Source organism: Portunus trituberculatus, chromosome 47 (assembly GCF_017591435.1).
Source record: "Portunus trituberculatus isolate SZX2019 chromosome 47, ASM1759143v1, whole genome shotgun sequence".
NCBI lineage: Eukaryota > Metazoa > Arthropoda > Malacostraca > Decapoda > Portunidae > Portunus > Portunus trituberculatus.
Window position 1 is genome coordinate 8758049 of NC_059301.1, and position 15000 is coordinate 8773048.

General features: G+C 43.1%; 1 protein-coding gene across 4 annotated transcripts in view; it reads right to left on the reverse strand.

Annotated features, from left to right (window-relative positions):
* LOC123520440 overlaps window positions 1-15000 on the reverse strand; it is a 132617-nt gene that overhangs the window by 95597 nt on the left and 22020 nt on the right. For all 4 annotated transcript variants that reach the window (XM_045282646.1, XM_045282648.1, XM_045282645.1 and 1 more), the window contains exon 2: window positions 13-1520. In XM_045282646.1, coding sequence (XP_045138581.1) covers window positions 13-160 — 148 coding nt within the window. In that variant the 5' untranslated portion in view covers window positions 161-1520. The remainder of the gene's footprint in view (window positions 1-12; window positions 1521-15000) is intronic.

Consider the following 15000-nt stretch of genomic DNA (forward strand, 5'->3'; position numbering starts at 1 on the left):
TGCTTGACTCACCTTTCCTCAGCAGGTTCTTGATCCTCTTCGTTCTGCCGGTGAGCACAGCCAGGTGGAGTTCATCATGGGGCTCCTCGTCTGCCTCCTCGGCCCCCAGGTGCTCCCGGGGGCCGAGACACAGGGCGCGCATTGGTGAAGGAAGCATCATGCACTACTTAACAGTAACTCTCTTATCAAAGGTGTTATGTCAACGGTTTTGTATTTTTTCACACTTTTTTTCTAGTTTTCTTTAGAGTGCTTTAGCTGTTATTGCTCGTTATTCTATTATTGTATTTCTTTTTCTCTTTCTTTTCGTTTGTATTTGGTGAGGTTTCGTTTTCTTTTTGAGTTATTCTTATTTTTAAAGAGTAGAATTTTTCGTACCTTTGTTCTATTTTCTTGTATCTTCTTCTCGCGTGTCTGTTGATGTTACTTAACTTCCTCTATCTATTTCGATATTAGAATGTGTTACTTCTATTCACGGTGTTGCTTGAGTCTTCCTTTCTTTACTTTAGTCACTCTCAGTTCGTAGTTTCCATTTCCACCACCTTTACTTTTACTTTCCCCGAGGGCATTTGGCTACGTGATGTTTCCTCTTCTTCCCTCCTTTCACTTCCTAATCAAGCTCATGATGGTGTTTCTCTTTTCTTCGACTCGTCAAGGTGGCCTCAATCAAGGAAAAGGTCAAGGTTGCTTTGAAGAAAATGGAAGTCAGATTACACAAATTTCTTTTATTTACACACGCTGCTGGTCTCCTGTTAGATTTTCTTCAGGTCATCTGGTTTTCCTCGCATTCTTCTTTGTTTTTTTTGTTTTTTTGTATTTGCGTGCGTGTGATTATGTTCCTTTTATTCTTTAGATTACTGTGTTGTTGCTGAGCTATTTTCGTTCCTTAGGTCAATAATTTCCTCGCGTTTCATGGCCAACAATTCATATATTTCTGTTCCACTTCTGATATCTACAAGCCAACTGATGAATGACACAGGAACTTTACTTTATTTAGTCTTGAATTTATTGCTTTAATGTTATTTTTCTTTAATTTCCTTCTTTATTACGGTGTTGGCTTTACTTTCTGATTTTCTCTACCTTTTGTCTATTTTCCTCAGGTGTTGACTTCATATCACTTAGTTTCCGTTCATAGCAGATGCTCTTCTGGTTCAACGCCCTTGTGGGATATCGAGGGTGACTGTGTGTTTAAGGAAAGCCAATCACAACCAGCCACGTCACAGGAGAACAGCACACCCAGCCAATCACCATGGAAGACAGATTTTACTCCTTATATTCAAACTTTTAGCACATTTCCCATTCACTACCTTCACCCTTTGTTGTGTCTAGCATCAAAAATAAATAAGTTAATCAAGAGTTCCATTCATTATACAGCTTCTCTTTGTTGGTTCCGGTAAATGCCCATCTGGTGTGGACGAGGCGTGCGGTGACTGGCCAGCGTGGAGGACCAAGGACCAATGGGGACAGTGCTTTGACCCGAGGCAGGTGAGGGTGTCACGCGGCTCCTCCAATCACCATCGCGCCTGTGGGAGAAAAGGAAAATATTTAAATATACGCGAAGTAAAGGAAAACAACAATAATAATAATACAAAAATAATAGTAATGATAATGAAAATAATAACAATAACAGCAACAACAATATCAAAGAAGAAAAAAAGAAAATCAAGAAATCCCATTCTATGTTAAGGTGGTGTGCTAGCTTTATCAAGACAATGATCAGAAAATAAAGAGAAATAGTGATAAAAACACACATCTTAATTATAATAAAATAAATCTGAATAGTATATAATGACAGACTTAAAAATTAACAATACTCTAATACTATTCATTCATTAATACTAACACTAACACTAATAAAAATATCTGCCTTACATTACACACTCTCTCTCTCTCTCTCTCTCTCTCTCTCTCTCTCTCTGTATGTGTGTGTGTGATTAGGTGTCGCCAGCCACACTTCCGGAAGGGGAGGAAAAGGTAGATGGAGAGAGAAAAGAAAGAGAGGGAGGGGGGAGGAGAGAGGAGGAACTGGGGAAAGAGAGGAGGGATGAAAAGCAAGAGAGAAGGAGAGAGAGAGAGGAGCGAAGAGGCCGGGAGGGAGAGAATAGAGAGAGGAAAGTGAGAGAATGGGAGAGCAGAGGGAGGGAAGGAAGGGAGGGATTGTTTACAGTCTTAGCTGACCACGCGCAGGGCAGGAAGGGAGAGAGGGAGAGGCGGGGAATGAGTGGAGAGAAAGAGAGAGGGGAGGGAGAAGGAAGGAGAAACGAGAGAAGGGAGATAAGCCAAAAATCGCATTCCAGTCATGCTTCTCCGAGGGCGCCACGAGGGGAGGCCGCAGGGAATGGCTAAAACGTTTGTTGTAGTAGTGGTAGTAGTAGTAGTAGTAGTAGTAGTAGTTGTTGTTGTTGTAATAGCGGTAGTAGTGACAGTAGTAGTAGCAGTAGTAGTAGTAGTAGTAGTAGTAGTAGTAGTAGTAGTAGTGGTAGTAGTAGTAGTAGTAGTGGTAGTAGTAATAGTAGTAATAGTAGTAGTAGTAGTAGTAGTAGCAGTAGCAGTAGTAATGACAACTCACTATTACTTAAAATTTAGTTCAATTTATTTCAGATGCTTACTTAAGATGACACAGTTTTAGAAGGATATGACACATTGTCTTCCACATATAATCTCAACACATCCACTATACAATTAATACACATACACCCATTCCACCTACTCACCAATACTCGCCTCACAGCATTCCACTCATTCCACTCACTCCAGGAACCACTCTCATTCCCTCACTATCAGCAGCATCGAACTGAACTACTTAACTTCGCGACAAAGGCCTCCCTTCATTAGTTAGGGAGGGTGTCAGGCCATATACCGCGACACGCTGGCTTAGGGCGACCACTACCTAACACCACACACGGTCCAAGCCACCCCTGCACCCACTGACCCACACAGTACATACAAACTCATTTAGCGTCTCCTTCTGGCCCAGTTCTGATGGAGAGATTAGTCGCATAGATACTAAAGGCTGAGATGGTGATGGTGATGGTGGTAATGGTGACGCGAGTCTTATCCATTCACACCTTGTTAGTTCCTCCACGTGTTCAGAGGCAATCAAGTGCATGTTGATTGGTATTATTTACACAAATGGTTATCTCTAATACCGACTGTGATTTTAGTTTATCGTTTTTTTTTTCTTTATTTTACAGCAAGATTAAGAATTAGTACGCAAGAAAATGTAATGAGGGGTGAAAGTTATACGCTATACTGTTTTTATTACGTTATTGTTTGTTGTTGTTGTTATTGTTTTATGATTATTATCTGATCTTAGAGTGGCAGTTCTCACCCTTCAAATGACGTAAGATGCCAGGTATTACCCAATCTGTGAAGAAGATATGAGGTTTATTTTAACATTTGAATCATGCTCACAACACAAACAAAACCCTGAACTACAGACGCCACTCCTTCTGTTATCAATGATGGCTTCTGAAATCACACTCAACTTGCAACAAATACGTCCAGGGTTTAGTAAAAATTTCTCTGGTAAAGTAGGACATAAAAACAACAACAACAACATATGATCACTCGAACTATTCCTGTGTACTGTTAACACCCACACAACTTTGATAAGCCTTCCCTATCCTGTCGTTATCGTGTTAAAGTCACCACTTCAGTCTATCCCTCGTGCTTCTTATCAGTGACGTGGATTGAAAGACATTTGTGATAAACTTCATTATGTGTGCCAACAAGTTACTTCATTCTCTCCAACCCACACAAGTACTCGAAATGTAAATGAAATAGTATGTGTAAAAGTAGGTGGTGATTTTATACATAGTTTTGTTTCAGTGTGAGTTTCCTTGACACATTCATCACTTTATAAGCCTTATCCTTAACCAAATCAAGAGAAATTAATAAGTATGAATGACACGTCTAGTTCCTGGCATGTTACAGCTTCCTTCATGTCCGTGTGTTCATAAGCCAACACATTAACTAGGGCTTGTATTCTCAAACACTTCTGTAATTCACCTGTACTATTTTAAAAAGCTTTATGTAAATTTGCATGCGTTTTTAAGATTTTTTTCAGTTCTAGAGGCAGAATGACAACAATTCTGTATTATTAACTGAAGAAACACCCTTGAAAACAGCGCTAACCATCCCTGTGACCTTGGAAAAGAGTCGTGATGAGAGAGCAGAGCGTTTCTGAATACTAACATGATCTGCCCTTCGTAACACATCAAAACACTAAGCTCATCACAAACCAGTTCTTACCGCAGTGCCTCAACTCCCTTACCCTTCCGTGATGTAAGTGCATAGTAGATGGTTTCCGCGTCTTTTACTTATGTTTTGGTTTAATGTTGTTACTCTGCCATTACAACTACGATTACTGGCACTGTGTAACTATTAATAATCGTCGTAGATGGAACAGATTCGGTAGTGATGATGTTATTGGTGGTGGTGATGGTAGTAGTAGTAGTAGTAGTAGTAGCAGGAGTTTTTGTTATTGCTGTTATTGTTGATGGTAACGACAACAATGACAAGGATGATGGTAGTGGTGGTGGTGGTACTGTACTTATTTGCTCCTCTCTCCGTTTCACCCACAGCAAACAATTCCTGCTCTTATGACCCCCTCTCCCCCCTTCCCTTTTCCCTTCCTCCTCCCTACCTCCCTTCCCCCCGTCCCTATTCCCTCCTCCCTACCTCCCTTCATCCCTCTCTTTCCTCCCTGCCTGCCTCCCTCACCACCCAGCTGCTGTGCGAGAGAGCGGCGTGAGGCTGTGATCTTGCTTCGAGCCCACGAGATTCGGTATCAGTTTAGGAACATGCGATTCGATCCTACACCGCACGTCTCCTATAATGCACGTCTTTCGGCTCAGAATCGCCTCTTCCCTAATCCCTTAATAGTATCCTGCTCTTTCCCCACCGCAAGAGAGAGAGAGAGAGAGAGAGAGAGAGAGAGAGAGAGAGAGAGAGAGAGAGAGAGAGAGAGAGAGAGAGACATAGATAAGGTTAGTTTTTGGTTTTTGTATCTTCAAATATAAGTCCAAAATGTAAAACCGCTACATAAGAAGCTTGACTAAATAAACGATAAAAAGAGAGACAAACAAAGGAAGGGAGAGAAAGAGAGAGAGAGAGATAGAGCCACTCCTTACTTGTCCTTTCTCACTGCCCCGCCCTTACCTAGCCTCCAACACACACACACACACACACACACCATCCACCCAGTTACACCTCCATCCCGCTACCACCACTACCACTCTCTACACTATTCCTCCACCACTATCCCAGCATCCAACACTTGCGCAACAACCACCATCCATGTCCTGCTCCACCCTGCCTACCAAAATAAAGTCCCCTTAGCGCTCTTACCCTTAAATGTTTTGGACTTTTTTTTTTAAGGCCACAAAGATTATTGGATTCTCATTGCTGTTTCTCTTATTGGTGATTAGTAAGTTCTGGAATCATGAAAACATTCTTAGGAACAACTATGAATTTTCTTTGGGTTAGAGTGTGTTAGTTGCTCAAATAAGACGATCTGAATCTTTATTTTTGGGCCGAAGTCTGAAAGGAGATGAAGAGAACCAGGAAAAATTAGGGTAAGATTAGAAGTAACAAGGAGAGAGATAAGAAGAAATTGGTTCTCAAATAGGGAAGTACAAAGAGAACCTGTTGTTAGTGCATAATCAATAGACATGCAGGTTTAAGAGGAGATAAGACACATTATGAATAGAGCTTACGGAAGGACATCGGTATTCGTGCACACAGAGGAGTTATCATGCATAGACCTGCTTGCTTCTTGTGTGTGTGTGTGTGTGTGTGTGTGTGTGTGTGTGTGTGTGTGTGTGTGTGTGTGTACATTTCAGCCCACATCCATCCATCTATCTATATCCCTGGTCGTCTTATAACACACCATAACTCAATAACGTTTACTCTATATCAGTTGCTCCTTCTGTGACTTCCCAATCCAACATTTTCGCCTACCCGTCTCTCCAAGAAGCCACGAGCTACACCCACACACTCACACAGCCTTCTTCTTTCCCTTCCTACAAGCAGAACCAGTCCTCCTTTACCGTCGTCTTTCCCGGGCATTGCTTCTGCCCCGTGTATTTACCCCTGTCTGGCTTGCGCCTCGCCCACGTATTAAACCCGCCTTTCCGAGACACTGCAGGTCCCGCCCCGCCCCGCCCCGCCTCGCCTCTGTCGGCCCCGCCTCCCACGAGTCCCAGCAAGGAACAGGTCTCCGGGGATTAAACTGAGGGAGTAAAGGAGTCGAGTCGTGAGGGGTCACCTTACGTGTGTGTGTGTGTGTGTGTGTGTGTGTGTGTGTGTGTGTGTGTGTGTGTGTGTGTGGAGGTTCGGTAAAGGCGTGCACATTGTGAAGGTAATGGAGTTGTGAGCTCTGCCTTGCATTCCCACACTCTTATTTACAGACTTATTCAATTGGTTATTTCCTTCGTCGCGGGAAAGAATGTCTGGGTTGCTGGGAAGACAAAGAAACGATAACTCCACCTATCGCCGCGCACTCGTTAAGGAAAAGTTCATTATTGCATTGTATTAGAAGCCTCGGGGCACTTCTGCTTTTGTACTTCAGTATGTGTAAAAGAAGAACGGAAAAAAAACCACATCACACCTTCACATTTTCAAGTTTGGTAAAAGAAAGAAAAACTTTTTTGCGCAACATAAAGAAAATGGCAAAACGTGAGGAACAAAAAGCGAAAAAAAGGCAGTGTTGTAATATGCAATCTGAACGAAGAAAAAGAAGAACTAGAGGATTAAGTAATTTTACAGAAAACGCACACCAGCTGTCCTTGCATCGCACAGACAATGCAAAAACGAATGTCTGAGTTGCAGCGTAAGCATGTCACTAGGTACAGTCATGCCAGGAGTGGAAGCAAACTATCACCACAAGCATTTCCACCTCTCTCATCCCTTAAAAAAAAAAGAAAGAAAAACAACAACAAAAAACAATAAAAATAGCTGGCTACTCAACATCAGCATGTCGTTCATAAAATTCCACTGTAATTACATGTTCTGTGCTAGTCAAACGCCTTCATTGTGTCATGACAGCCACTAACATTACGCTCTGCACTATTCCTTTGTTCAACACCTGATCTGAACAAACGGACACGCGATAACGCCCTGCAGCACACGAGAACACTGCTGAAGTAAGTGGTGAAGGTCAGCAATTACTTTTTACTCTGCATTTAAATCAGGGAAACAATTGCTACATCTTCTGCTGCTGCTGTTAATGATGGGGACAAAAACCTGCAAGATAACGAAGAATACGACGGAAAGTAAGCTATCAACACTCCCATAGTCAGTCATTAATACACTTTAAGACACTGAAAGAAGATAAACGTTTAAGAATCCACATCAAGAGAACTAGTACGTGCATATTTACCATCACACAGAACACGGGGCGGGACACACACACACACACACACACACACACACACACACACACACACACACACACACACACACACACACACATCAATACATCAACACTGACACCTACTATAACACAGGGTCCACTTTCCAAACATGGGTTCCTCAGTGTGACATGGTGTGAAGAGAGAGAGAGAGAGAGAGAGAGAGAGAGAGAGAGAGAGAGAGAGAGAGAGAGAGAGAGGTGGTAATGAAGGAGGGTTCAAGGCCAGATTCGGTTCATCGCCCAAATTGTAAAGCGGATGCGGCTTCTACTTCCGATTAGAACTTAGAGGGCAGGTCAGATCAGAGGTGAGGAGGAGGAGGAGGAGGAGGAAAACAAGGTCACGATAGCAACGAAAAAAAGAGGCGTGGTGAAATTAACCTTAAATAACTGCCGAGGAATTTGCCTTTTTGTTATCTTTAATTTCACACATAGAAAGTATTTATGAAGGCAAGGAAGAGAGAGAGAGAGAGAGAGAGAGAGAGAGAGAGAGAGAGAGAGGAGAGTGGGGAGAGAGGAAGTGATAGATGTGTGACCACTTGTGTCAACAGCGTTATAGCCGGTGTTTGGTTCTCTCTCTCTCTCTCTCTCTCTCTCTCTCTCTCTCTCTCTCTAGGCCTAGGCCAGCCAAAATAAACACCTTGTGATTTATACAGAGCTCTCTCTCTCTCTCTCTCTCTCTCTCTCTCTCTCTCTCCACTAACCCATCCTCCTCCTATCCCCTCTTCTTACTCACATTCCCCAGCACTTCTCCCGCCACCGAACACCTTCCTCTAGCCTACCAGTCCTTCACTCCCTCCTGCGAGCACCTACGTCCTGCCCAGCGCCCTGACGTCACAAAGAGATCACTTTCATAACAACAAGAGTCAGCTGTTACTCCTGAAGGCAGCAACAGACCGAGGGAACACGTATAAATAGATGTGATAGGTGATAGTTAACGGGAGAGAGAGAGAGTGTGTGTGTGTGTGAGTCGGGGAAATCATCCTTCACCCCCCCACTCAAAGACATTTAGGAGAAGTTCACACATAAATGTCACTTACTCCTCAGTTTTGTAATCGTATTCCTTGTCATTAACACCAGTAATCATTTTCGTCACTCCACGCAGCCTTGGCGAACTAGTCTATCTTTTTTTTTTTTTTTGTGCTTGCGTGAGTAACTAACTGGCCCAGCAATGAGTTTCAGCTAAATTTTACCTCGAGATGAGTTTGTAGTTGAGTTTGCTGGGTGTCGATTGTTTGCACAGTCACGGAGAGTAAATGTTTAGATAAGATGTTAAACTAAAAGATCGCTAGATAAATAAATGCCGATTGGTCAAGAGTTAAATACATATACAGGCAGAGAGATTACTAGATGCAGAGATAAAGGACGAGACAGAGAGAGAGAGAGAGAGAGAGAGAGAGAGAGAGAGAGAGAGAGAGAGAGAGAGAGAGGAATGCTGATTATTGTTTTTGTTATTGTAATTACTACTAGCTATATAAGCAACATTAACACCGAGTACATTGTTGTACAACAAAAACAACAACAACAACAACAATGATGATGACGATAATAATATGATATGATAACGATAACAATAACAATAATCAGCAACAACAACACCAGTTACAGTAGTAGTAGTAGTAGTAGTAGTAGTAGTAGTAGTAGTAGTAGTAGTAGTAGTAGTAGTAGTAGTAGTAGTAGTAGTAGTAGTAGTAGTAGTAGTAGTAGCAGTAGTAGTAGCAGCAGTAGAAATAGTAACAGCACTAGTATTATCGTTTATTATTATTATTATTATTATCATTACAATTGCAACAACAATAACAACAACAACAACTACTACTACTACACTCATTCACTCACTCTTACCCTCAGACTCACTCACTCACTCACAAAAACTGACCGATTCACTTCCTTATGATCCAAGTCTCGGTCCACCAGGCGAACACGTGAGGCATAAAAAGGCTCCACTGACTCATTCCCTAAGGTTTCCAAAGGCCATTCTAAAGGCCTACTATACAAAAAGGGAGCCTCGCATAGTCCAGTGGCAGTGGTAAACTTTTTCATTTTATTTTTGAATGCCCAAGGGTAGGGATGGTGGTGGTGGTGGTGGTGATGGTGGTAGTGTTAGTTATAGTAGTAGTAGTAGTAGTAGCTGTTGTTGTTTTAGGTGGATTATTATGAGGATAAGGGAGGAGGAGGAGGAGGAGGAGGAGGAGGAAGAAGAAGAAGAAGAAGAAAAAAAAAACAATACTAGCAACAGTTACCGGCGCCACCACAACGATCCCACAACAGCAGCAACAATAACAACAGCAATAACAACAACAACAACAACCACATCTCTCACATCACTGAACCGGCACACCTCTCTCTCTCTCTCTCTCTCTCTCTCTCTCTCTCTCTCTCTCTCTCTCTCTCTCTCTTGTAAGTGATCTGAACCGCCTTTTCATACCAGCCTTTTTGTCTCCCCTTTCGAGAGCCCTCGTGGCCAAGCGGGGAGGGACGGAAGGAGCGAGGGAGGGACTGAGGGAGGGAGGGAGGAAAAAGGAAAGAGGGAGGAATGGCGAAGGGGAGAAGAGAGAGGGAGGGGGATGGAGGAGAGAGGGAGGGAAAAAGGAAGGAGGGATAGAGGTTAAGAAGGACAAGAATGCGGAGGAAACTTTTCACTCCCGTCCTGAAGTAAGATATTCTGCTCCTAAACCATGTAACAGGAGGAGGAGGAGGAGGAGGAGGAGGAGGAGGAGGAGGAGGAGGAGAAGCAGGTTATGATAATATGGCTTTAGCTATATGTTCATGTTTTCCTTGCTATCATGAAGAAGCAGGGAACCAAGAGAATATTGATAAGGAATGCAACAACAACAACAACAACAACAAGGCAAGGAGGTTGATGATGTAGCAGAGAAAAGTAAAGGAAAAAAATATATTGATGATAACCGGTGAATCTCTGCATACATTTACATAGAGGAAGAAGAAGAAGAAGAAGAAGAAGAAGGAGCAAGGGATACAATAAAAAAAAACACATATATGCATACACTCACACACACACACACACACACACACACACACACACACACACACACACACACCCGGTGGTTAGAGCGCTGGCTTCACAAGCCAGAGGACCGGGGTTCGATTCCCCGGCCGGGTGGAGATATTTGGGTGTCTCCTTTCACGTGTAGCCCCTGTTCACCTAGCAGTGAGTAGGTACGGGATGTAAATCGAGGAGTTGTGACCTTGTTGTCTCGGTGTGTGGTGTGTGCCTGGTCTCAGGCCTATCCGAAGATCGGAAATAATGAGCTCTGAGCTCGTTCCGTAGAGTAACGTCTGGCTGTCTCGTCAGAGACTGCAGCAGATCAAACATTGAAACGCGCGCACACACACACACACAGGTTCATCCTCACTTACACAACAACGAGAGAGAGAGAGAGAGAGAGAGAGAGAGAGAGAGAGAGAGAGAGAGAGAGAGAGAGAGAGAGAGAGAGAGCAAACAAACAGCTTTCCTTCCTTCACATGTCACATCGCCATCACAGAGTTGCGCAAAGCTTCACGGGGCGGCGAGGAGAGTGACGCCCCTTGTCTGAACTGTGACGCCTCGACTCGACAACGACCAGTGTGACGGTGTGACTTGTGGTGACTATCCGTGACGTGACGCGACGTGAGTGATGCAGCGTTGTTAATGTGATAAAAAAACAACAGTAGTAGTAGTAGTGGTGGTGGTGGTGGTGGTGGTGGTGGTAGTAATAGTAGTAGTAGTTAGTAGTAGTAGTAATAGTAGTAGTAGTAGAAGTGGTAGTAGTGGTAGTGGTAGTAATAGTTTTTGTTGTTGTTTTTGTAATAAAAGTAGTAGTAGTAGTAGTAGTGCTTGTTGTGGTGGTGCTGTTGGTCGTGTTGTTGTTGATGATGTTCTTGTTATTGGCTGTGGTGTTGTAAGAAGAGGAGGAGGAGGAGGAGGAGGAGGAGGAGAAGGAGAAGGAGAATAAGTTTATACTGGAAGCCGTGGTTATGGTGGTAGTGATAATCATGGCAGTGGTGGTGGTGGCAGTGGTGGTGGTGGCAGTGGTGGTGATGGTAGTGATGGCAGTGGTGGTGGTGATGGTGGTGGTGGTGGTGGTCGTCTTAGTCGTTGTCGTGTAATGTCAAGAGTGGTGACGGAAACAAGACCCCTCTGACACAGTTCACTCGAGCAAAGGAAGGAGAACGGAAAGAAAGACAGAGAGAAAAAAAATGCGGGTGGGGGAATAAAAGAAGCAAACTGAACGCACGTGATGGGTTGTGGAAACTGAGACAAAATGGAGCAAAGAAACAAAGAAGATGTCATAGGTAAGGAAAAGGAATAAACATAGGAAGGCAGAAGAGGAAGAAGAAGAAAAGAAGAAAATAATAATAAGAAAATAAGAAGAAAAGAAGAAAATAAGAAGGAGAAGAAGAAAATGAAAAAGAAAAAGAAGAAAAGAAGAAGAAGAAGAAGAAGAAGATGATGATGATGATGATGGAAAATAAATACAAATCAAATCTAATGAAAAAAAAAAAAACTAAATACTGAGAGAGGTGAAACAAAAGTCGACCTGGAAATATCAAGAAGAAAAAGAAGAAAAGAAAAAAAAAGAGATTACCAGAGTAATTAGTACACCACAAACACTCACACACACACACACACACACACACACACACACACACACACACACACAATTCTGGCACAATAAACGGACCACCACAATCACCACCAGTAAACGGGTCCTTCCGTGTGTGTGTGTGTGTGTGTGTGTGTGTGTGTGTGTGTGTGTGTGTGTGTGTGTGAATAATGGGGTCTTTGTTTTCCGTTACTGTTGTCGTCATTGTTGTTGTTGTTATTCTGTCCGTGTCTTTGTCTTTCGAATCTATTGTAAAAGTAGTAGTAGTAGTAGTAGTGGTGGTAATGGTAGTGGTAGTGGTAGTGGTGGTAGTAGTAGTAGTAGTCATTGTTTATGTTATTGTTGTTGCTACTGATGCTACAAAAGTAACCAAACTTGAAAACAACAATAAACAGTAACAGTAATAATAACACTAATGATGACAACAATAACCACAATAACAACACCAACACCAACAAAAAACAAAAACAACAATAAACTACAAAAAAACATACCATTACACAACCAGCACCACCACCACCACCACCAATACCATCACCACATTCAAATCAGCGGCCTTGAATGCATAGGCATGTATGTATCTATGTATGTGTGTAAGTAAGTAAGTAAGTAACAGGTGTGAGTGCACGTAACACCCCCGCTACGTGTGCACTTGTGAGTAAGGCCAACCAGTTGAGGTGAACACGTGGGGGTGGTGGCCTCCCTCACGCTCATAAGCAGCAAACTTGTCCTTACACTGCCGCTACTCCTGCTGCTGCTCCTCCTCCTCCTCCTCCACTTTCCTCCTTTCTACAGACACAGACGCCTTAATTCTGACTCATTTAATATAATTCACTAATACTGTTCCCTTTTTGACCGACTGATTTGATTTGAGGGAAGACAAGAGTCAGAATATTAAGTGAATCTTTTCCCTTCCACTCTTCCTTCTCCTTCTTTCTCCTTACTGGCGCCGTAAATCTTGCAGACTGACTCTTATTTAAACGAATTTATTATCATAGTTCCCTGACTTGACTGAATAATTGATGTAAGGAACTAACTTAGGCTCAGGTTACCAGGCAGACCTTTAGTTTTCTCCGCCTTCTCTTCCTCTTTCTTCCATTCTTCCTGTTCTCCCGCTTCTTTAAAGACTGGTTTGCTCTAATCAATTGACGCTAAGTTAATTCTTCGCTATCTTTCGTTACCTTGACTGACTGACTGGCCAAGGATTTATAGAACAGACTGATTCCCTTTCCTCCATTCCCAGTCCACAAAGAACAGCCACTCTACAGTAACGAGTTTCTACACACCTGCGATGATTACCTGTACACGATAAGGTTCCGTAGAGAATAGCTTGTTATATCATTTGAGTCTAACAATGTGGTGGAGTGAAGGTGTACTATACTTTGTGAAGGCGTACGATACTTTTTCCCTCGCACGGTGCAAGTGAGTGGTGATGGAGACAAAAGGGCAGCAAGTGAGCCCCATTCCTTGTAAGTATCAAGGGCGATGGTCTTGAGATGCCTCTTATTTTTTTCTTTCTTTCTCTCTTAAACTCTCTTGAATATGATATCTCGTGTGACTTGATCAATTCTCTGTTACTGATCCTTCAAATTTTAGGTTTACTGCATTTCCTTGACTGTTTTTTTTTTCCTTTCACTTTTTAAAATAGGGAATGAGCAAAAAATATAGAATTAACGGAGCTTACACTAATAGATTTGGATATTTTATGGGACTTTTTGTACTGGTGTGTGTGTGTGTGTGTGTGTGTGTGTGTGTGTGTGTGTGTGTGTGTGTGTGTTTAGCCGTGATCTTGCTTAAATTTGACTCAGCAGTGGTTGGTTTTCCCCTGATGGCAGCGAGTCTGGTGATGGTGGTGGTGGTGGTGGTGACGGTGGCAGAGGTGCTTTTACGAATGCATGGTGTACGTCTTATAAAACCACATTGACGGAGATGTGAAGGGAGAAAACGTGTGATATGACTAATGTGAAGGTTGTACATAGCATTGCGGTGGTTGTGGCCGTGCTGTAGTAATCATGATATTGATAATGATTGTAGTAGTCGTAGCATATGTCCTCAATCTTAACCCTTCTCCCTTTCTCCTACATTACACCCCCCCTCCACACCCCAAACAAACCCAAGCACCATACAATATAGGGAGAGAAAAGGCCACTCATTCTACACTCTACACCCGTGCATTATCTCTCTCTCTCTCTCTCTCTCTCTCTCTCTCTCTCTCTCTGAACAAAGCCCAAACATCTGCTCTTCTCTACGGGAGTTTTATTTCACACGACAAACAGGCAGATTATGAGGAGCGAATGTACAAGAGAAGCAAGCGATTGGCTGGAGTGGGGCGAAGTGAGTGGGAGAGCTGATTGGGTGAAGGAGAAAGGATCAGGGGAGGTGATTGGCTGGAGAAGTCGAGGGAGGAGTGTGACGTCATCATCTGACATCCACAACGAGACGAAATTGTTGCTCAACCAGCTCGAGATGTGGGTGAGAGAGAGAGAGAGAGAGAGAGAGAGAGAGAGAGAGAGAGAGAGAGAGAGAGAGAGAGAGAGAGAGAGAGAGGAGGAGAAATCAGGTAGGTAGGTCTGGAGGGAGACTTGGGGGGGAGTTTGTAAGGGAGGGGGGGGTTGTACTCTGACTTAAGGTAGTGAATGAAGGTGAGGAAGTCTACAAGAAGGAGGAGGAGGAGGAGTAAAAAAGGTGAGGAGAGAACAGGTGACGAAGGAGGAGGAGAGAGAAAAAAATTGTGTGTGAGTAGAGGCACGTATGAAGGAAAAACACACGAAGGAGGGGAAGAGGAGGAGAGGAGAAACGAAGGAGAGAAAGACACAGGAAGGGAAGAGGTAAATAGTAAGAAGTGGAACAAGGAGGAGGAGGAGGAGGAGGAGGAGGAGGAGGAGGAGGAGGAGGAGGAGGAAGAAGAGGAAATGGAAGATAAAGATGCTATTGATTCAAATACAGTTAACATCTTTCTCTCTCTCTCTCTGCAGACTGATT